This window comes from Carassius gibelio, chromosome B18, assembly GCF_023724105.1.
Source record: "Carassius gibelio isolate Cgi1373 ecotype wild population from Czech Republic chromosome B18, carGib1.2-hapl.c, whole genome shotgun sequence".
Taxonomy (NCBI): Eukaryota; Metazoa; Chordata; class Actinopteri; order Cypriniformes; family Cyprinidae; genus Carassius; species Carassius gibelio.
In genome coordinates this window covers 14,549,093-14,573,305 of record NC_068413.1, presented here as the reverse complement: position 1 = coordinate 14,573,305, position 24,213 = coordinate 14,549,093, and the positions used below count along the sequence as shown (strand labels likewise).

At 36.9% G+C, this 24,213-nt stretch overlaps 3 protein-coding genes across 24 annotated transcripts in view; 1 reads left to right on the top strand and 2 right to left on the bottom strand.

Moving 5' to 3' along the window:
* LOC127977884 (ryanodine receptor 1) overlaps positions 1-7,194 on the bottom strand; it is a 98,313-nt gene extending 91,119 nt beyond the window's left edge. For 9 of the 18 annotated variants that reach the window (XM_052583082.1, XM_052583083.1, XM_052583085.1 and 6 more), the window contains exon 1: positions 5,524-5,810. In XM_052583082.1, coding sequence (XP_052439042.1) covers positions 5,524-5,571 — 48 coding nt within the window. In that variant the 5' untranslated portion in view covers positions 5,572-5,810. Of the gene's footprint in view, positions 1-5,523; positions 5,812-7,101 lie in introns of those variants that run through there. The other 9 variants (XM_052583072.1, XM_052583079.1, XM_052583074.1 and 6 more) reach the window with 2 other exon arrangements.
* A 2,165-nt stretch (positions 7,195-9,359) lies between these two features.
* The window catches only part of LOC127977002 (RAS guanyl-releasing protein 1-like), a 23,015-nt gene continuing 8,161 nt past the window's right edge, over positions 9,360-24,213 (top strand). Inside the window, exons 1-8 of one of the 5 annotated variants that reach the window (XM_052581620.1) lie at positions 9,360-9,866; positions 15,436-15,611; positions 17,378-17,483; positions 17,755-17,817; positions 17,914-18,045; positions 18,997-19,138; positions 19,440-19,613; positions 21,488-21,604. In XM_052581620.1, coding sequence (XP_052437580.1) covers positions 9,844-9,866; positions 15,436-15,611; positions 17,378-17,483; positions 17,755-17,817; positions 17,914-18,045; positions 18,997-19,138; positions 19,440-19,613; positions 21,488-21,604 — 933 coding nt within the window. In that variant the 5' untranslated portion in view covers positions 9,360-9,843. Of the gene's footprint in view, positions 9,867-11,620; positions 13,679-15,432; positions 15,612-17,377; positions 17,484-17,754; positions 17,818-17,913; positions 18,046-18,996; positions 19,139-19,439; positions 19,614-21,487; positions 21,605-24,213 lie in introns of those variants that run through there. The other 4 variants (XM_052581619.1, XM_052581618.1, XM_052581617.1 and 1 more) reach the window with 4 other exon arrangements.
* The window catches only part of LOC127977005 (heterogeneous nuclear ribonucleoprotein U-like protein 1), a 23,135-nt gene continuing 14,526 nt past the window's right edge, over positions 15,605-24,213 (bottom strand). The window contains exon 7 of the mRNA XM_052581624.1: positions 15,605-15,877. The gene's annotated coding sequence lies outside the window, so the exon portion shown is untranslated. The remainder of the gene's footprint in view (positions 15,878-24,213) is intronic.

Here is a 24,213-nt window from a genome sequence, read left to right as displayed (position 1 = left end):
TGTAATTAATGAGCAGATATAACATTCTACAATGATAAAATTTTGAGTATTATGCCAAGATCATCATTTACATTCAAGCATTTAACAGATCCTGCTATATCCAAAGAAACGTACAAATAAGGAACATGAGAAAAGTTACAGTATAAAGCCGGCACATCTGCATTATAATCTGAGCCATGACATGAGTAATCTTCCTTCACACATTACAGTACAGTCATGGACTCAGGGGCCAGTTAAAGTTTCTAGCTGACGTAAATAATTCTTCTCTTTAAAGGCATTGGAGCAGCAGAAGGAACACCTGTTTATTGTGTACGATGTGCTCAAGACAGCACACATGAACGCTGGCTGTCAGTGAACAGATGGTCTGTTAGGGCTGAGGTGTAGATTTGATCATCTGTGGGCTAAGCAAAACATAAGGCTAAGGAAGACTCCTGCTTTACACATTCAAGAGCTGAGGAATCTTCTGAAGAGATCCTGGTCTAATCCTCCATCAAACACACACACACACACACACACACACCTCACACCTCTCTTCACCGCCCAGTCAGGCCCTTATTGTGGGCTCTATCTGCATAACTGAGCACTAAAATTAGTGATTCTAGATCCTTCTCTCCTAATTTCTGAGGCCGATCATCACAGATTTGTGTGTTTAGGGAGAAAATTTGCAACACTTTTGAGTAACACAGCAGAAAACCCCTATATATCCATATGAATAAGAATTTGAGATGCTTAAATGCTCAACACACCACAGCAGCCTCTAAACCAGTCTTTAGTGAGAAGAACAGTTTTTTTTCAATATATTTTTAAAAACAAAGGATCCATGAGAGGGATTGAGAGGGGTTCCCCAAAGAACTTTTCAGTAATCAGTTCCTAAAATAACTTGTTTTCTTTCTTAATGTGAGGAACATTTTAATGGTTTCCCTTTTTTTATATTATAAAGAACCTTTCATAATCCCACAATAGAACCTTTATTTTCAAGAGTGTGAAAAAAAAACTTCTTTTGAAGAGTGTAAAATTGATTACAGAAGTGATGAATTGCTTTTATGCTTCATGTGCAACACACACACACAATTCAGGCAAAGACGAAGTAGGACACAGACTCTCTTGCTCTCCCTCCTGAGTTTCAGGAGCTTATAGTGGTGAAACTATAAAAGGAAACTGCTGTTATAGCCTGGAACCCGAATACCCCCTCAAATGCACTCCAACACCACTGATGCTATTCTCTCTCTATTTTCCATCTCTTTATTTTCAACACCCTTAAGGAGCACAGTAAAATCTGGAGAAAGCTATCCGTTAGCATTTGCCTTCATCTCAACGGCAGTTGCTTGGCTGGCACAGGACCCCCTTTGAAATATGCCGTCTTTGGCCCTGGGCACTTGTTTAAAGTCAATCACCTGAGCTGTAAATGCCATGTGATTCTGGAACTGCATGAAAATGCTGCCATTGATTGGGTGATTGGGTGATGTCTCTATTAGAGCACTAGGGGTGTCACACTACTTTTATATCACAGCTCTTAGTATGAAAGAGAGGCATGGCATGACAAAAGGAAAAAGAAATTTTCGGTGAAAGGATTCCCCCATGGACCCACACTGTTGAGCCCTTCAGAAAACTGCTGTCTCTCGAATGACCCACACATGCTGAGTCACTGTATGGATTACAGGAATCACACACTCTCCACACAGCACATAATACTGCAACATTAGCTCTGAAATACATAGAAAGAAAATCTCACATTACCTGCACCTGTTATGATGTTATTGTCATACATGCAGATAAAGAAAATCAAACATATTTCAGTAAGAAAGCCTAAAAAAAGATTGGATGCCCTGTTGGTAACCCATTTAACTCTTGTATTCTGAACTTTTCATGGGATTTAGGATATCGTTACTATATTTATTGATTGCGTTGTGAAAAGTCCAGAGCCAGACTTTAATGGAAGTCTGCTTAAACAAACCCTAAATAGCAACGGCTATTTATTGCTATGCCTAGCCTATAATTACATTATCCAAATGGAAAAAGAAGATTCGGTAACACTTTGGTTTAGGGAACAATTCTCACTCACTATAGTTGCTTATTAGCATGCATATTACTAACATTTTATTGGTTGTTTATTATTATTTATAAAGCACATGGTATGCCTGACTATATTTTAGATTCCTTAATCTTGCCCAATACCTAAACTTAACAACTAGACCTACACAACTAATAATAAGCAGTAATTAGGAGTTTATTGAGACAAAAATCTTGAATAGTTAGTAATAGTTAGTTAACCCTCTGAGAGAAAATTGGACCTTAAAATAAAGAGTGACTGAAGATTCTTTCAGAGGAAAATGACTCTATTGAGACAATTATTATTTATATTCTAGTATGTATTAATCAGATGAATTGTTTTCATTTTCATTTGAGTTTTTTTTTTATATGTTTTTTAGCTTGGTTCATGTTTTGTTTTAGTACTTGAACTTAATCGTATTTCTTTTGTTTTGTATTTTGTATTATTTTCACTAAAGTTTTTAAGTTTACGTCAAATCTAATCTTTATATCTAAATGTGTTTTAGCTTTATTTCAATCAACAAAAATAATTTCTAATAGTTTTAGTTAAAGGTTTAAGCGAAAATATTCAATTTGACTTGAAATAACATGCACTGTTCACAATAAGTATAGTGAAATAGGGTCCGCAAATTCACGTTGACAGAATATGTTCTCTCATATCTGATTTGGGTAAAAAACTATTTTGAAGTGTACTACATATACAGTACTCCTCTCTCCCGTCCACTCATCCCTCACCTCTTCGGTCCTCACAGTGATATAAAAAACACAGAAAGTGAAAGTGGGAGTTTTGAGAGGACGAGGTGGGTCACCTCTACCACACACACACACACACACACACACGCACAAAGAATTCATGCTTCACGACAGATGACACTAAACTTCAACCATAAAACAAATGAAAATAATGATTTATTTAATGAAAAGAGCAAAATGTGGAGAGATCATATGTTAGAAATCTTGTGATAGCTGTAAAGACTCATTTCCGCAAGACTCCTTCCTTTCCAACGTCAATACACAAATCTCTGTTGACGCATGTGTGGGCACAGAACAGCTGTAAGACTTTGTTTTGATGTCTCGTGAAGATTATAAAAAGTTGACCTTTGATCATAATGGGATTCTCTGCAGCAATGTCATCCACATAACACTCTTATTAGCATTCCCAAAAGAGGCATGAGGGTGTATTATGAGATATCAGCTGATCCCTCTGGACAAATGGATTGACGGTCTTCCAGACAGACGTCTCAAAAGTCAATGAAATGTTGCATCCATTGCATCCATTTATAAAACTGATAACCATAGATATGCATAGGTAGATTTGACCGCTCCATACACGTCTAAATATCTACCATCTCGGAACAGACAATCTGTCGTCACTCAATAAAAATCTATGAGTTTCAAGATGCCGCAACATTGCAGAGCCACTGGATGTAAAAAACAGGTGAAATTTTGAATTCCTGAAGAAATTCGATACACTTTCACAGGTTGTTGTTCTATATGAACTGAATCAATATTACAAGTGAAGTTTTTTTTTAACTATTTTACCTTTTAAAATGCAGTGTTAGCTAATGGCTTTGTCTTGTATTGAGTTAGTTTAACAAAATCATCTGCTGAAAACATAGATATTAATACACGCATAAAACTACGGTTGCAGACATAAAGGCAACTTGTTCTTGGACCTACTTTGACCAATCCAATATGGCTTACATAAATAACTATTTATTGAACACTGGTACCTTTCACTTTCATTATATTACTGTTGCTGCCATTTTAAGAGCAATGAAATAAAATGGGTCTGTGTGTACAGTGACTTTACTTCGGTCAAGGGGATTTAGGATGTTATAGGACTTCTATAAGACATTTTATAAAGTATGATTCTGAACCTGTTCATATATTGTGCTTTTTGGAATTAGTGCCAAAAATGGGATCAATTTATTTTCTAACAAAATGTCAAGTCTTGTGGTTTAAGTTGGAAGAGTAAAAAATTTTCAATTCATATTTTCAATTACATTTTCTATTTCATTAATATTTACTTTTAAGTTTTCATAAATCGTTCTTGGAAATTGGATGAGGCCCCCTAGTGGGCCCAAGCCCCATGTCTATTTTTGTTTATTAAAAAAAAATCATATTTTTTTACTTAGCGGTTAAAAACTTTGACAATCTCAGCTCCAAATCATCCACTTGATCATTCTTCTTCACAATCTTTCAATCTCCTAGTGCCACAATTGCTGTAGAATTCCAATCCTGCTTGTTTTTTTGTTTTATTTTCTTCTCATTTGTACTTTTCCCTCAAACCTTTGGTTTTGTCTGTACTTTATGTCTGGCCCTATAGAGTGTCTAAGCAGTTCGCTGCTCGCTTACGCTCTACTTCAGTTTGAGAGATGAGGGGGCAGAGGCCAGCTGTCCCCCCTCAAGGAGCTGGCCCGCTTGTTGCGTCTTTCACTCCTGTTCTGAAAGTCTCTCCTTTCCTGAGGTAAAAATAGCTAATGATGCATACGGATGCAACAGCCGATGTCTATCCACACTCACTCACGTACATCCATCAAATGACAGAATCTTCTAGAAGAATAAGTGGACAAAAATGCAGCATACATCATGAGCTCACAGTCAGCAACAATAAAAGCAGGACATGTCCCTGATAGAGACGTCTAGGCGATAGGCAGCCTATCAACTCCCTGGGCAGGCCAAAAGACGTGGACCACCATACAAAATGGTCAACTAAAGACAGGGTGAGAACCAGGCTTGCAAAAATGTCCATCAAAAATTGTACAAAAAAACCCATCACGGTAACAATTCAACAAACCAGCCCAATGAATGAGACCAAAAATGTGTATGGGGAAGTTCACAAAATATCTGTTACAGTGCAATCACATTTACCATTATTTAATTTCGGATTCCCTGGCGAAATCCAGCCATTTAGATAGAAATCTACAAAGATCGGAGACTCCTTTGGAGATTTCCCTGTACAGATTTTCCAAAGGGTTCAAGATGTTCACGCAAATTTGGAAAACATCTTTGTTTGAAAGTATTTTCACACAGTACATCACTCCAAAATTGCTAATTTTTGCATTTTTGCATGCAAAATTTCACTAATGTTATCGTGGTTTAAGCGCCTTATTGAGCATGCATTCTTAAAAACAAACTAACAAACAGATCACCAATCACATGCAGGGACATTTCTAACACTTTAACTACATTAATGATGTCACCAAATGTTCAGGATTGATGGGGACCACATAAAAAAAAAGTTTAGGAATCTTGCATTTTACTACTTAACCACTAGCCTAAATATTGAAAGGGAAACATGAGCGCCCCCTCTGTGTCTATGCTGGCCCTGTATACTCAAACATATCCATCATGCACAGGCAATAACTAGCTAAAACTCTTACGTTGAGATATAACTTTGGGACTCCCCCAAAAAAGCATTATTAAAAGTATTATTATGAAATCAAAATAGGTCAAGAAGGCATTACTTACCGTCCGTAGGAACTGTATCTCTTCATCTCCCCCTTCTCCCTCTGCCATCCTTCTCCGAGGGTTATTTGCAGCTCCTCAGGAGAAATCAGAAAATCCTTCCGTTTTCTCTTCAGTGTGTTTCAGTGTCTTCTCTCTCTCTCTCTCTCTCTCTCTCTCTCTTTCAGTGTGTGTGTGTGGGTGTGCTGGAGGACAGCATGAGTCCTGTAGCTCTCACGGTGGAGTGAGAGAGAGTGACAGAAGATTCAGAGCTGCTCCTCTCTCTTTCTCTCTCCCCCTCAGCTTCCTTGCTCTCAGATCTCGTGGATGGTGCTCTACCTTCTTACACATTCACACCGCAACCATATTTGCACAAGAGGGCCACCCCCTTTGCCTAAAACTGATCCTCCCACAGGTCTAGTGAGCTATAAATGGCAAATGTGCTTGTGTGTGATGATGTCTGGAAAAGACACTAAGACACACACGCGCATACTCAGCCATACGAGAAGCCTGAATTACTTCAGAATGAATCAGACAATGACATCCGTTTAGTTTGCTGAACTTGTGATATGTTTCGACATTATTTGTGCAAAACAGACAGTAATCTGCTTGAGGACAAATGGAGTCCTATTGTGAGCTGAACACAGCCGGATATATTGGGTACATATGTGTGCTCAGCACGCTCTGTGACTGAAACAGAATACAAACAGCGAATTAACAGCTAAACCGAATGAAATTTATTTCAGTCACTACATTTGAATATGAATGTACTGTTATGTATATATATATATGTTTTGAATATATTTTAATAAATATAAATATAATATACATTTTATACAATTACATAACATGTATATAAATACTATGTAATTATATAATATTTATTAATGATAATATAAAATTAATGAAATTGTGAAGAAAAAAAATAATTGGGAAAGATTAGGATACAAATGATTAGAACACAATAATTTGGATGAGGCCGTATGATTCCTTTTTATTATAATGCTGAAGCATTACATTTACCTGCTTAACCTTCCTTTGGAAATAAAAGAGTGGTATAAATTATGAAACTATGTTAAATTATAAAATATACTGTATAAACATCACATTTAAATGATGTGAGTCTGGAACAGGAATGTAAGTGATAAAAGAAAAATCAACACAAGGGAACTGAGCCAGCAGGCCAATTAAACAATCAATTAGATAGATAGATAGATAGATAGATAGATAGATAGATAGATAGATAGATAGATAGATAGATAGATAGATGTGTAGCAGAAATACAGATGGATAAGACAGCCAAGGCATGTATATTTGCAATCATATATTGTCCTGTTCTGCATCCATAGACACACACAGAAACCACTAGTCGGCTAGACAGTCTGACAGCTGCATAAGCAACACACCCCTAAAATTACTCTAGGAAAATACAGTCAATGTGCTGCACCCAACCACACACTCTCTCTCTCTCTCTCTCTCTCTCTCTCTCTCTCTCTATCTCTCACACAAACACACACACAATCACACACACACACACACACACACACACACTCAAACAGGCCACAAACACATACAAAGATGACAGCTGGCATCACTCCTCACCTCCAAAATCTCCATCCAAGTGTCATCTCTGAGCGTGTCCCTCCTCTCTCCTAAGTCCACCTGCAACTACCTCTGAGTATGGAGTAAGAAGGATGCTGATGGATTTCGGGGGGTCTTCTTGGCACTTCAGAGAGCATGCTCAGACAGCACGTAATGAAGACCGGGAAGCCGAGCGCATTCGCTCAGGTTTGCTGCGTGCTGCCCTGTAGTCGAGTGAAGCGACCGCTAGATGGCGTCGTAGCATCTCACAAACTCTCACACATTCTCACAAACTCACTCCGGAAATAACAAAGAAGCTAGACCTACAGTTATTTGCAGCATCATAGGCCTATTTAAATGTGAGATAACTAGGTTACTATGGTGAATAACACTAATTTAGACTACCATTTAATAAACCACTGCCTGATGTATTCATATTCTGTAGTCGAATTGCCAGCTTCACAACGTGTTTTTAAATGAAAAGCGGAGACTGGTCACCATTTATTTGAAGTGTTTCACCGTTTTAATCACCTTGTAGCTGTTTTGTTTTCTCCTCACCTGAACAGTACTGCCCTAAATCAATTTTAAATTAATAGGCCTACAAGTGTGTGGAAGAATTAGTTGTGTTAGTGTATTATATTTAAAAGGGCACATAATATACATTGTGAGAGCTCTTTAAAACTGTGAATAAGTCATATAAATATTTACAAGAACGTTTGCCACGTTTTTGACCAGCAATAGCCACAGTCATGGGTGTCGCTAATGGGGGAGAATGGGTGACAGTGCATAGTGCCCAGAGGGAGGTTTGTGGGACCTCCTCGATTGCAAAATGAATGTGATTTTGTGATCGCGAACTCCCCACTCAGTGATTTTGAAGGAGCCCCATAGAAAATTCAGTGCACAGGGCCTAGAATGATGGCCCTGACCATAGTAACAATGGTATTTTGGTGCAAACGGTGGCTAGCATATGGGAATTTTGTGTTCTGAATGACTTAACAGATGAAGCAATTAACAGCCTGTTCAGGCTTGATACAACCAGTTTCTGTTTAAAGTCATTGAGTAACCTGAAGGGACATTTCACTTTAATTTATTTTAATACCGTAGTAATTTTAAGCACTAAAAAACTGAAGGCAGATGATGGGTGCCTATGTGGTTTCTTCAGTTATGCAATCACAATTGCAGAATTTGCAGCAAGAAATTTACTGAAGATACTGGTCGAGCAAGAAAAAATACATATATTTACAGGAGAACACAAGTTTAGCTTCACCTGTTACTGAAAAAAAAAAAACACATCTTCTCTCAGAAATAACTATGGACTGTAAGTTCTTCTTACTATGTGAAAGTTTTAGATTAGCTTAACCATTTTGAGGAAGTAAACAAAGGTGGAGTGATGAGCAAGGGCACTTTTGCAAGTTCATTTGTGGTGAAAAAAAAAGGTCAGAAAAAAACATAACAGCAACTGCAACAACCCCAGACATATCTGTGTCTTCTTTATTACAGAACAGGCGGCCCGCGTTTCACAGAATTGATATTCTAGGGTGTCATTCTGAAAGATGGCAGATGATTCATTCACACCCATTCTTCAACTGACAGAAGCCCCCCTCGTTTGGCTTGTATGAGAATCCCACCTCTGTGTGAAAACACACTCACACACACACACAAACGCACACGGGCACAGGTTCCCACAGAGTTTAAATGCAGACACACGCACGAACACACATCCAGCAGTCTTTCCTATCATCTCCCCTCTCCTCCATCCTCAACAAGGCATCCTTTCAGTGTCCCGCTCCAGCTGCACGTGGAGGGATTCAACCATGGAGACACTACCTTACTGTTAAAGAGAAAAAAAGAAGTGATGAAGGCTATGAAAAATGGACCCAAGGCTAACAAAGAAACAGATACAGCAGGTACAGACACGCAGCTATTACCTATGACAACTTGTATGCAGAAATTCGTGGAAAACACAGCCGAAAGGCTCAGTCATTCATCCCTAGCCTAAAGGCAAGGAACTGGTTCAGACTAAAACAAAGCTGAAATGTGTGTAAAAACACACAAGTGGGAAGCTAATGATAACAAATTTGGTCTTTTGGGACTGATTTCACATTGCGATGTCTGTTTGGACACTTGTCAGTTTTCAATCGGCCTCTCAATGATTTCTACTTCGTATTACTTACTCTCACACTCTTTCAGAAGAGCTCAATCCCTCCCTCTCTTCTCTCTCACTCACTTTTTCCCCTCCCTCTGTCACACAAGCACACAGATGACAGTTCCCCTATCTGTCAGAGCCAGTGCCTGTATTTCAAATAGGGACTTGTTTGTATTGAATGCAGTTAGCTGTTTGTTGTGATCTCTCGCTGATTTTGACACCTTTTTGACCCCAGAGTTCTCATTTTTTTCTTTATTTTTAATGCGATAGTCGAATAGGGGTGCTTTTATTGATTGTTTTGGTTAACTCTGTGCCCTGTGGTTCACGTTCTCTGGTAATGTTCAGAGAAAAAGAAAACAGGGGGTGTGTGAGAGTTAGTGAGTGAGTGAGTGAGTGAAAGAGAGAGAGAGAGAGAGACAGAAAGCTCTGAGCCACAGCAGCTGGTTTTCAGGTTTGAAGTTTTCACAGCCGTGACTGAAGAGCCACTGTTACGTCCTAGCCTGTAAGAGGTCACTTAGTACCTCTGGCTGGAGGAAAGAGACTGCAAGACTTGACCCGATGGGACAAGCAAAGGTTTAAGCAGCCCGGGGGACACCAAAAGGACACCGGTAGACACCATGAATCGCAAGGAGTCAAAGAGGTACATACTTTTGACTGTCTTTTCAATTTAGTCTGTGCTTTGACAGGACTCCGTGCTCTTTAGAAATGATTTGATGTCACCTCAACACAACAGTCTGCTTTAGCTCTCCGTGTCACTGGGTTTAATGCACATTTGAGGTTTGATAAGTCTGTCTGCGCCTCACTTTGCAGCGCACTGCAAAGTGATCACTGTGGTTATCTGACAAAGCTGTGGTTTCTCCTTATGTTCTTCAGAACTTTGTGTTTAGGTTTCGGTTCTCTGCGAGAGAGACTGGCTAGTCACTCTCAAAACGGTTCAAACTGCACATTCATCATCCAGAATCTCCCGTTGAGGCTCAGACTAGGTTTGCATTTGCAGGATTGTGTAGATTCACATGTGTATGCTGCGAAGTAGCAGTGGTGCTTGTCTCTGATCTTTAAGAGGGGATTTCGCACCAGGGAGATGAATTGTTTTTGACCTAGTTATTCTCCTGTGACCTGTTGTGGATAGAGGTATGTTCGCCGTTGTGTTTACAGTACATAAGTGGCATTAGCAGGAACATAATGGATGGTGTTGTGAAGAAACATTGCTAGTGTCAACTCATTTCAAATTTAATCAGCGAGTTAGCCAACGCTACATATGGAGTCAGATTTTAATATAAGTGATAATACATATGAAAGGCTACATACAAACTCTGCCTGTCCATAATTACTGGTATGACGAGATAAATGACATGAAGCTACATGAGAACGGTAGAATCGATAGCTCTGACCAGGAGATTTTGGGGGCGTCTGTTTTGTGCATGTTATCTCAGAGGTCTTATCTGATTGCTTGGAAATGACAAAGTTAGCAGCGACTACAGCGATGCTATCAGCGTATTACAGTCTTGTTACAGCAAGTTTTTGCAAGCATGTAATATTTGATATTTACTGTTTAATATTTATTCCGAATTTAAATATAATGAATATTAAACGGATGATATATATTATAATATACACCCATATATGTGTGTGTGTGTGTGTATAGCCTATACATAAACGAATGAAAGTATTGTTACTATATATTAAACACATTTACTGTAAAGTACACATTTATAATAATTTATAATACATTTGTTTAAAATATGCTTTATATATTAAAATTATATATAAATATGTGTCTATATAATTGTATATTATACATTATAATACACTTATTTAATATATATATAATATATGTAGTGTTATATATAAGATTAATGTTATAATATACAGTATATAGATTAAAATACAGTTTAGAACAAATGTATTTAAATTCATTTTAAATGTATTTCAAATTCATACCTATGAATAGCAGTATTTGTCAAATATACATATTTTGTTGTCATGTCTGACATCTATAGGTACATGGAGCAGAGATGGAGCGGGTGCAGATAGACTAATGAAGGAAGAGATAGAGCAATGGTGGACGACAAACAAGGCCTTCAAAGGGCTCTGGCATCAATTAGTCAATTAACGAGAGAAAGGGAGGAATTTGCATGTTCCCTGACTGTGTGTGTGTGTGTGTGTTTTAGTGCAGAGAGAAAAAAGAAAAAGAGGGAGATGAGGAGAAAGCGGGAGGCATGAGGGAGAGGGTTGGGGTAATGGAGCTGGAGATGTATCCAGGAACTGGGAGTAAAACACTGGCTACTGTGGCAGGGAAGGGGTAGGGGCATGTTGGGGGGGATTTCCAAAGAGAAAGGAGAAGTTGTTTTCTAAATGACATGAATAGAGCAAAGGCTGCAGGAGGAGAGGAAGAGAAAGTGAGCAAGTAGGTGCTATGCATGGCTGAAATGCTCATACACTGTATGACTGCAAATGTTTCACTGGATTATGATACTCAATGCCAGGGTGCCATGTGCGGATGCAAATAAACCACAATGCTGCTCAAAAAATCTTAAATTCATTGCGCTAAAAACAGCACACGTAGCTTTTTATAAACATAGATTTATTGTAAAAAGAGTCAAGGTTATATATACTACTGTATATTAGATCATTAGATCAAAAGATGCTTAATTATTTATTTTCGACCAAAATCCAAACTACGAAAGCATGTGTTCACATTTGTTTTGCGAATTTGTTTCAATGTCTACCAGTGTGGGAGCGATAAAGTTTCCCATGCCGAATTCGCCCATATCTAAGCTGGTCATTAAAATTCGCTATGTTGACCAACAGAACGTTGCTTAGTTTGAAAGTGACCTTTTTGTTCCGCTACATTTCTCTGAAATATCACTAATGTGACCGCACCTTCAAAGTTAAAATTAAAACCCGCAACGTACGAATGTTAAAAAAAAATAATAATAATAAAAAAGATAACCATACTTAAGTCACAATTGTGTGATATGAAACCACAACACTAAAGACTGCAATACACTACTTGACGTCAAAAACACTGAAGAGGTTTAAAAATATTAGGCATCACACACTTGTTGACTGTAAATTGTTACAGAGGAAAAACTGTCCGATGGAGGATCACACACTAACAGACCAAGTTGTTCCGAAAACAATAAACTCAAGCAGAAACACGTGCCTTGTTGCTAGGAGAAACGTGACCAATGAAAACGTGTTTTCAAAAATAGTCTTTTCCCATTATGCAATGTTTTATGAAATCAGCAGACTGGCTCTTTAAAGAATCTTATACTCCACCCTGTCATATCTTAAAGAAATAAACTTGAAACTTTGAAATATAAAGGTTTTTTAAAACAGGCTATAGGAACAAGTTTGGTTTTTGACTTCAATTTTCAAAAAGAATTGCAGTATCTTTATAATATCATTATTGTATCGTGAGCCAAATATCGAAATCACCAGATCCTAGCTGATTCAACGTTGCATTTAAATTTGCATAGACTTGTTTACAAATTCATTTACATTAACCAAGAGCATTTTCCCTCATTTGTTTATGAGTCTGTATCCATGTGTATGTGTGCTTTTATCAGCCCTGAGAGAGCTGCAGAGTGTGTATTGTCATCAGCTGTAGAGCAGGTTGATGCAAATAAGCGCGTGCGAGAGAGAGGTGAAAATATGAATTTGCATATTGAAGTCATGTTTAATATTCAGCCTGACAGAAATAGAAAGAACCGAAGAGAAGGAAATATGAGATGTATTTTATAGAGGCCATCTAAAAAATGTCTCCCTGGTCTACAAACTTCAGCTGAAGTGAATTCACGCTCTTGTCTGGAGTGTGTATTCGAGTGGGCCTGATCTCAGTGGTTAGGATTTGGTTTGCTTAATGAGGTGAGAAGGTAAACGTCAGTGTGCCTGTGCGTGGAGAGAATTGAAAACGAGTGTGCTGAACTGGACACTGTTGTAGGAGGAAGGGAGAGAGAGCGGTTAGGAGGGGTTTGGACGTTCTAAGAACTCATCGCTACTTCTCTGCAGTCACGGCCAGCTTCCTGTTCATGTCACTGTCGTCACAGACCACAGTGATTCTTGCTGATGCTGTCACAGACGCAACTCGATGTCCAAGTCAGAAAAACACCTTTAAATTTGACATTAAGCTTCATGCACCTAAACTACACAGCAGCTGTGACTTTTACAGACTGTTAACCTGATGTACAATGTTGTTGTTCTCTTTGTGTGACTGAAAAGATACACCGCAAAGCAGAGAGACAGAGTTGCTTATCTACACTTTATAACTGTCTCTCTTCCTGTGACATTGATGGCCTGAATACTGACACCTACTGTATATATAGTGGCATATATCAAAACACAATCCTACATATAAACTTCAACATACCTGATCTACCGGTAGGGCTTGCAGTGACACATGTACACAGGCCTGTCCTGGAGACTTCAAGGGGAACCCGTCGCTCTCAGGTATAATGTCAAAGGCTTCAGGGGATGTAAAAAAGGATGTTAGAGAATATCATAAATGATATTTCCTTTCAAATATGAATGTACCTACAGGTTTTAATCTGAACAACTGACTTCGCAAAGAACTGCCCTCCTTAGTTACTGTTGTTAAGTCCGACTTGTTTGCATGAAATAAACAGGCATGAACATTGGAAGCTGTTTTATTTCTGTAACCGTGGAAAGACATCAAAACATTTTTTCAAGTTCAAGCCCACCAATGGTAATCTACTCTCCTGTCTGATTTGTTTGTTGGGCAAAAATGGCAGATTCTGCGTTATGATGGGTCAGATCGCCTGTCAATCAAACTTCCTGTGCTGAAACTCACAGCAAAAGTACTAAGTTGGTTGCTGGGGTTTTGCTATTCGGTCACTTTTAAGGTCTTCTGAGGGGGCTTTAGCATGGTGCCATTCTGCTTAGCTTAGTTAAATTGGTGTGGTTTGGACATTTCTAAGGCAATTCTAAATGGTTGTTAAGACATTTCTAAGTAGTTTTTGGGGTGTTATGACAGTTTACTAAGGTGTTTCTAAGACTACATTACAGAGTACATTAGTAACCACTTAGAAACACCATAGAAACCACTCAGAATACATTAGTAACCACTTAAAAACTCCCTAATGAACTGTCAGACCACACTAACAACCAGGGGGTTTCTAAGTAGTTGCTATAGGGTGTTCTAGCTGATTGCTATAGGGTATTTATAATTGATTCCTAAGATTTTCTGAATGGTTGCTAGGACAATTCAAATGGGTCGCTAAAGCATTCTGTGCAGTTACTATGGCATATCTAAGTAGACATTAGTGTGTTTTGGCAGTTTACTGAGATGTTGGGATGTTTTGGCTGGATGCTCAGGCATTTCTAAGTATAATAGTATCTGTTTTAGCTGGTTGTTAGGGCATTTCAGATGTTTACTAATTGGTCCGAGTCAAAAGAACCATGTCTCAAGACTACAATATTCTGGCCCTTAAATATGACTTGCCTCTCTCCTACAGTAGTTGACTATGATCTTTTTTATGATGCCTGGCATGTGAAAACCTTGTGTCGAATAGCGAGAAAAGTAACTAGACAGACATCTGATAACACTTGGGGATGGTTTTAGCAAAACAGAGCATTTATCATCACCAGATCTTATCAGCTTTATAAATATACATACATATACTTTTTTATACATATAAGCTATGACATGCAAACATGATTAAAGCCCAGCCATCATTGCTCTGGTTTTCTGTGCATTATTAAAGAGATAGTTCACCCAAAAATAATTTATACATAACATGTTGTTCTAAATCTGTATGTTTCTTTCTTCTGTTTAACACAAAATAAGACATTTTGAAGAATGTGTAAAACCAAACAGGTGACGGTAGTCACTGATATTTTGGAAAGTTTAGAAAAATGTGAGGGTGAGTAAATGAGAACCACAGCTTGAAGTCTTCAACACCAACATCGCAAATATTAAACGGATCAAAATGCTGCTTAGCCTGGTAAAGACCAGCGGTTTCTGTGAAACGTCTGTGCTCTGACAAGTGGTTAAAACTACGTAAACTGTCTGCTGCTATGGATACTTTGTTTTGTTTATTTGTGAGAGAAATGCTGACATTCTTGCCACACTTGTACAGCTGATCACATTGGTTGTTTGATTACACCTGTACATTGTTAGGACTGGGTTCAGTATTTCAGCAGCATCAAGCCCCAAAACTGAATTTTTTTGTGCATGTCTCCAGCAGCAGGAAGTCCCGTCAGGATGGAGGAAGTGTGATAAAGAGCAGAAGACCCGTGCAGAGGAGGATGACATGCCCCATTCCTCAGGATATCAGCAGGGCTCTTCAAAATCCATCGGCTCATTCTTCTTTCCGCTCTGCCAGCCTGGATGAACTCATCCTCCGCTGCCTCCACTGCTTCGGTCAGTGTCCAACTCGTCTCTGTCTGTCTATCAATAAGCCCCACTCCACGTTACATCTGTCAGGTCAAATATTGACTTCCGGGTAGTTAAAAGAAGGACAGCTTACATCACAAGTCACAATCTAAAGTCATAGATCTCCCACATTCCACTTTCCCGGGGTTCTCAGCCCTGTCTCTGGCCTCATGTGCCCATCATTCCCAGTCTCCATGTGCCAGCTGGATTATGTAAGTCTGCCGAGTAGTGTGAGGGACAGAGGGACAGCAGCTCTTGTCAAAGAGAGAGGGAGAAAGAAAGAGAAAAAGAGAGAAATCTTTTGGTTTACTAGCATTCAGGGCCTGGGAATATGTTTGTCTCTCTATGCTATTGAGACAAAGCCTGATTGTGCGCCTCAGTTTCGCAGGCCTACCCTCTCTCTCATTTGTTTTTTAATCATCCCCTTATGCCTTTTTTATTTGAAATGTGCTCAAGTATTTGGACTAGTGATACACAATGTAGCATATTGGTTATTGGCTGATATTAAAGTTTTTAATTGATAAATTCTTATTTACCCTATTTTAACACTTAAATGACCTTTTCCCATAGACTGTATATAAACAGCCTTTTCCTAATATGCACTTAAAAGATAATCAATATTAATCTTTAGCAAATATTACAATGAATAACCATTTTCACAGCCTAAAATCACATGTGGAAACACATGGTTCTAGCTTTCAGTGTTTCAGTTTTTCGTATATTTAGATAAAATAGTATTGATTTTTTTACTGACTTCTAACAAGAAAGGGAACAAGTCGAGACAGAGAGAATATTGACAATTTATCGGCCACAACATTAAAATAATATTTAACTTGTCCTGCACCATTATTTCTTAACTCATGCAGTCCCTGAAAAAAAAAAAAATTAAAAAATATATTTAAAATACTATATATATATATATATATATATATATATATATATATATATATATATATATGTAGTATATATTACTTAGTATATAATTCAAATATATTAACATATTTACTAACATATCGCTTGAAACTTACTGTTATTAAAATTATTATTCAACTTTATTTGGATTACTAATGATGCACAATGTACATTTCTTAATATGAAGCCTAAAATGTGTTTTAATGTCACGGTTGATGAGGATGGATTATATGATCTTTGAATAATATGCAAGATATTTAAAGTGTTCCTAAAGTATACTTGCAATAGTGTCACTTTAGCACAACCAAATATACTTCGGTATGCAGCACTACTTCGACACAGTACATTAAGTACAAAATGAGTTCGGATTTAGCAGACGTTAAGTACACCAAAAATACTATTGCAGGATATTTTTATGAAGTACATAAATATGTAGAATTATGCTTAGCATGTACTAGTAGCCATCCTAAAGATGTTAACAAGTGAGTAACACGATCAGCTTATAGCATTCATTATCATCCTCGCAGAGGCATTTTTGTATCAGCTGCATATTGCGAGCAACATTAGTTTAAAATGCATTTTAGTGTATTCATTGTTCACTCAGGGCATAGTGAGGAGAGGTGTGTGTTTACTTCTTTAAGTGATCAGATGTGTGATTTTTAGCTGGTGGGCAATTTAACAAGAAATACAATTATATTGAAGGAGCATTCCAAGCCATACTTATGAAGGACAATATAGAAATAGACTTGAAGCTGGGCTCGTCTGTTTAGAAACACTTTGTAACCACATATAAATGTTGTAGAAACCATTTTGTATCTGATTCTGAATATTTTGTTTTTCAGACTCAGATGGGAAGCTGATTAGAGGGATGCAGCTTGTCCATATGACCCTGATGATGCATAACTGGGTCGTACCATCACACATCTTCGTCCAAAAGCTACTTTCTCTATATCCTCTTCAAGCCCCACTGCTAATATTTTACTTTGACCTGAACCTTAATTGAAAAAGATTTATGCAGCTGATCCCAGAACAGCTGACAGTCCATCATTCATAGGGTTCAGTAACATGCAGCCTCACATGGCTCTTAATCCCACTGACAAAGAAAGAAACAAGAGCTGCCCTGTGTTACTTTAGCCTCTTTATTGAGGGCGGATTCTTTTCTCAGAGCGTAAGGTTTGTAATCTTGCTGTTGTGTGGTTCTTCCTTGACTTGTGATGACGTATAAGGATTGTCCTGCAGAGAAAAGGGGACAGAGGCGCCTACAAATCTGCCACTTCATCAGGTTGGTGGATCCACAACATTCACACGTGCACCTAAAGATCCCCAAATGAACGAAAGGATTCATGTTTGTCCTCTGCTTCTTCTGCGTCTGTCTCAGGCATTGGATTAAGCAGTTCCGAATCATGTTTGAGGTGGATCCCCTGTTAGAAGAAGTCATAAGAGATCTCTGGGCTCTAGTCAGGAGTGAGGGGACCAGTTCACCCAATCATCTCTTCATTACACCATACATGTGAGCGATTTTACGTTTGAGATTCAAATCGCTTTATTGACATGGCAAAAAAAAAAAACTTTCTGCCGTTGTCATGTATTAAAAACACTATATGCGTGTATATATGTATAGTAGATAGATAGATAGACAGATAAAATACATTGAATATAATGTAATATGATCATACTAGTCTGTAACATGAACTATAATTCTATAATAAACAATTATTAAATTCTAATAAATTCATTATATTAAATTATATATTCTGTCACTCACATTATTAACCAAATGTAATATGGGTAATAGCTATAATAAAGAATTATAATAAAATATTAATTATATAATAATAATCATACATTCTTTTTCTATAGTTTATAAGTTTTTTTCTTTAATATATGCATTGTGTATATTATATATATATATGAATGAATATAATATACAAATTTCACTTTTTGAATGGAATTAGTGAAATAAATCAACTTTTTGATGATAATCTAATTATATGACCAGCACCTGTGTGTGTGTGTATATATATATATATATATATATATATAATTGTTTTATTTTTAATTTGTGACATTACAGAAAATTTATTATTATTTTAAATTATTATATATTATTATATAATATATAGTAATAGTGATTTTGTTAAAAATATAAATATTATAATTACATTATATATTATATTAATATATAGACATTCTCTCTCGTTCTATAATATATATATATATATATATATATATATATATATATATATATATATATATATATATATTCTAATTAAATATTTACCAAATTATTGATAATATTAATAGAGCAAACAATGGTTTTGTGTGCTCTGTGACAAGTCTTTGAACTGAATATGTCATTTTGACTGTCTGTATTTGTTCCTGACTTTATTCTTGTCTTCACCTGTCAGATTTGTGCTGATCTGTTTGGTTTCTGTTTGTCCATCACTATGTCTGAAACCAGTAATCCTCCAGTGAATGTTTCCCAGACTCCCTCTCCCTCTGTGAAGAAGAGGAAAGTGTCACTACTGTTCGACCACATGGAACCAGATGAGATGGCTGAACACCTCAGCTACCTGGAGTTCAAAAACTTCTGCAACGTCTCAGTAAGTCACTCACCCTGGAGGCTCATGACAGTTTCACTCAGATTCTCTGACCAGATGTTGCTAGTGCAAAGTGAGTTTTTATCTGATGGTTTAACCTCAGTATAGCGCTGTAGTGACGGCACAGCCTCATACTGCTGAAGCTGACTAATAAAACAACCATGAGTACACCCGTTGTACTCAAACCTGGACGTGTCGGTTCATATCAGAGGATCATTATTTCTTGCTCATCACATTTGTGTGTGCTTGGCACATCTGGATTTCAGATTCAGCTGTGCCTGTTGTTGTTTTGTGTCACCCGTAGTTTCTGGACTACCGCAGTTACGTGGTCCATGGCTCTGTGAGGTATAATCCGGCGCTCGAGCGCTCTGTCATGCTCTGCAACGGAGTCTCCCAGTGGGTCCAGCTCATGATCCTCAACAAACACACCTCACAGCAGCGAGCAGAGGTCTTCACCAAGTTCATCCATGTAGCACAGGTAATTACAAATGCACACACGCTCAACTGAGCGCATTGGTAGCATTCAGGAAATACAAACTACCAGATTACATTTAGTTTCTCCTGAGAAATTTTATAGTAATGCAATATAATAATTTCATGACACCTACAATGAGCTCAGAGGTTGTTGAATGTTGGTTGTGTTTCTGTGGAAAAAAATTGCCAGCTAATTTCTCAATGCAGAACTACACTACTCATAACCCAACCCTAAAAATGTAATAAAATAAAACATTCTGCTGCTAAATAATTAATCACAATAATATATAATACATATGTATGTGTACTGTGTATATTTATTATGTACACATAAATACACACACATACAGTACATATTTTAAAAACATTTACATGTATATACATTTATATATTCATATTCTTATATATTACATATATAAATATTTGTAATATATAAACAGCATATTTTTCTTAAATATTTACAAGCATATTTATATATATATATATATATATATATATATATATATATATATATATAAACAGTAATATATACATACATATATATATATATATATATATATATATATATATATATATATATATATATATATATATATATATATATATAAATTCACATATATTATGTAAACAAAAGCCTTTATTTTGGATGCAATTAATCATTTGACAGCCCTGTGTGTGTGTGTGTGTGTGTGTGTGCGCACATATATACCATCTTAAGCAGGTATCAGCAACTTTTTTTTGTTTTGAAGGGATGTAGACATTTTATAAGAAAATAATATTCTAGTCTTTCAAATTTCATTGTAGTTATTTGTGAAATGTACTAGCAATTTCTGCATGAAAATTGTTTCTACACCATTTTTATTTCTGGTTTTAGTGACATTTTTGGGATAAACGACATCCTTTATTTTTATACTTACAATAAATGACCTATAATCAATAGTTAATGTAATTAATATGTAATCAATCATTGTTTAACCATCATTTATCACGGTTGCAATACAGCATTGGCAGTGCTTTGTGGAATTCCTAGTGCATCTTTTTTTCTGTTTTTGAAACTTTAGCTTCAAATCAACATTTGCAATGGGTAATTCATTTCACAGCTGGTTTGGATTGGTTCATGGCTTTAAACTATTGTAATTTTTTTTAAATGCCTATACATAAAAATACTTCTGCAACCAAAGTCACTACAAAAGTGAGCAGTCAGTGTTGCGTTATGTTGTGGATCTGAAAATGAAAGAACCATACAGCACACGTTGGAAAACATATGTTTCATCAATGCTCTGAAAAAGACTGCTATAACTTTCCATCAAGACGCTAATGTAAAATACTGTAGGGAGAGGCCCTGCATGACAAAATATGTGGTTTTATTCCAACCCTGCCGCAATTCGTTTGAAGGTTGCACCGTGATATCTGTCCGTGAGGTGTCTGACTCATTTTAAAACATTTTTCGGGTTACAACATTCACAATAATTTAAATTCATCATATGGGTTGATGATCGACGTCTACCAGGACATGCCAGTAAGACAGCTCACTCTAAGGATGACATTTAATGTATTAGTTCAGAGGAAAAGATTACATCAGATGTGCTTTGTGTGCTGCCCTGCTTTTAACCACACGAACAGCAGTGTGCGAACAAGACAACCCAAAGAAAACACCTAGGAAATAAGCAAATGCGTCAAATGATGTGATAGTGAGGAAATCTGATATAAGTGTGCCATTGAGAGTAATGTTCCTGTATTGGGAAATGGTTTGGGAGAACTCTTTGCGTAACTGTTGTGCTTTTTACAAGAAAGAGGATGTAAGCAACCCAATGTTGCCATGCATTCATAGAGAGAATGTAATGTTACAAATCTTTTTGTTTTTGTTTGTTTGAGCAGAAGCTGAGAGCCCTACAGAATTTCAATACTCTGATGGCGGTGATAGGAGGTCTGTGTCATAGTTCCATCTCTCGGCTCAAAGACACAGCCAGCCTGCTGTCCTCTGATGTCACAAAGGTCAGTCTGACCCCCGCAATTGCTACCCACATCCTTTTTGCTCTCATGCAACTGTTTTTATAAGGGCTTTACCAATGGCATGATCTTACGCCATTGATTTTTTTTGTTTGTTATTGATGTATATTGATATTTATATTGATTATTTGATTAGTTAGAAACACCTGCATCCCAATATTTGCTTGGAGGTCACATGTTATTATAAAGTCATTTACAATAGATTCAAATTAATATCAAAAATACCGAAAATGTATATGAAAGCTACTGGTTCACAACAGAAAAGCAACCAGAAGAGAATCATTTTCACTGCTTTCAGTGTTCAATATTAGTTTAGTTTTTGCAGTCGTGGTGTCTATTAAAGACAAATCTGCAGAAATCTAGATTTTCGCCCAAATTCAGTGCAAAAATAATTATTATTAAAATGTTATTTTGGGGCCTTTTCATGCTTTAGGATTCAGGCTCCTTACATTTTAGTTGATGTCCTATGTTGGATGGACAACTGAAATAACAATCAAGGTACACCACAAGTTGCTTCAGGTTTTGGAAAGTAGGGTACTTTTAAAAAGACCATAAAAAAAGTTAATGGCATTTGGGAAAGAAAAATGGCAAATTGGTGTTTGATGGTGCAAAATGGAAAAGACAAATAGTAAATTATAAATGTCAAAAATGAAAGAATTTGTAATAATTTACTATAAATATAGTAATAATTTAGCATAAAACATGGTTGTGGTTCCAGATGCATCTGCTGAAGTGCCGAGATCGTTTCCGCAGCGAGTCTATTGCTGCGCTGCAAGTGCTGAATTAAAGTAACAGCGCGTTGTTTGCAGTAAATATGAACATGGACTGACACGAAAATGTAGTAATTACACTATAAATGCATATAATTAAAGCCTACTGTGTTTTACACTAAACACAAATGGCTTTTTGACTTTTCAACATTGTTGTTTCTCCTCTGTGCCCTGCCATTCTGAAACACTGTGTTGTTTAAAAAGCTCATCGGTCTGAAAAGCAAGATATGCTCTGATTATGATTGTCCAAATGCCTCAAGCGTGTGACGGAAATGTTACGCCCCTCACCATACTGTGATGGCGTCTCAGAACATCGGTGATACAAGACAATAATGATAAAACCCATTACAAACAAGCCATTCATTGTATCCAGTGGGGACATAATTACAGATTATAATGACTTATACTGTGTTTTTATGTGTTGCGTTGCATTGCGCCATGTAAAGATAAAACCATGTCTGCATTAATGATCAGAAAAACGACAAACAACAAGCGCTACTCTACACTTCTCAAAACTTGCGTTTGAATTGTCAGTGGCAAAACCTTTACATATGTAAACGTACTTACAGACTGTGAGTCTGAACAGCCGGCATTGTAGTCTTCTCTCCCAGGATCAGGAAACAGTCCTCCATAAAATGTGCTGCACACATCTGAATATTTGGCTTGAACTGTTCTGGAACAGAATTTAAATACAACTTAAACACTGGTTTCTATTTGTGTCCTCTTTTGGAAGGTCAAACAAAGTGTTTTAGCTTTCACTAAGAAACCGCGTTTCTGCAACATGGCGCCGGTGGAAACAGCAAGAATCAAAGTTATGCCTTCTTTCTTAGCGTGAAATTTTGGCCGTCGTTATGCAAATCTTGCCAAATCGTGATGTAGACATGTGGGGGCGTGGATGAGTCTTAACTTTTATAAAGAATATCTCTTTGGGTTTGAGACTTTAGTCTTTGCAACTTTAGGAATCGTATAAATTCACAAACCTCTTGTAACACTCCATAGAGTAAGGAAAACATGAAATCGCATCATATGGCCCCTTTAAAGGGAAACAGCCATTTTAGATAAAGAAGGCAATAATAGATGACACTCATGGAGGTAGGAAAACAGAGGTCTTTATGAACCACAGGATTGCTTTTAATAAAGATTTCAATGCAAAAGAAAAGCCAGTAGAGCTGACTGTTTTTGTCAATGGTAAGTTTGTGATAACTTAAGAAAAGTAGTTTAAATGTTTTGCCAATTGCTTGAGCAACTTAATATATAAGTCTAGAAGTAAATGCAAAAGTAAAAAGCATTGAATAATGTGTTGCTTATATTTATTGTGTTTAAGCATGTCTGTGAAAGATTGAATTAAGGTACTGTGTAAAAGAATTGCAATGCTAAAAAAGCAGTTTCAGTGACAATTTTTGAATTTGCAATCAAAATAATAGATAAATGTTTTTGTGGTAAACAGTCACGGATCAGTAGCAGACTCTTCTTTGAAAGTGTCTGTGCTGCTTCCTTTCACAAGAGTCACCTGAGAGGGGCATTCCCCCATTTTCAAAAATAAAAATTCAGGCCCTGAATAAATATAGAAAAATCCTGATTGGAGTATTAATATAAATAGTTATAAATGATAAAAAGAAGGCTTTAAAAAGATCGGTATCTGTGATCGGTATCGGCAGATACTTTGTTCTGTGATCAACGATCGGCCTCAAAAATCCTGATCGGAGCACCCCTAATCATTGTAAACTCATGTTTCGAAAGCATGTTTAAAAAATATTTTTATACAGCAAGGATACGTAAAATGAAAAGTAAAATCATTTATTATATTACAAATTTCTATTTCAA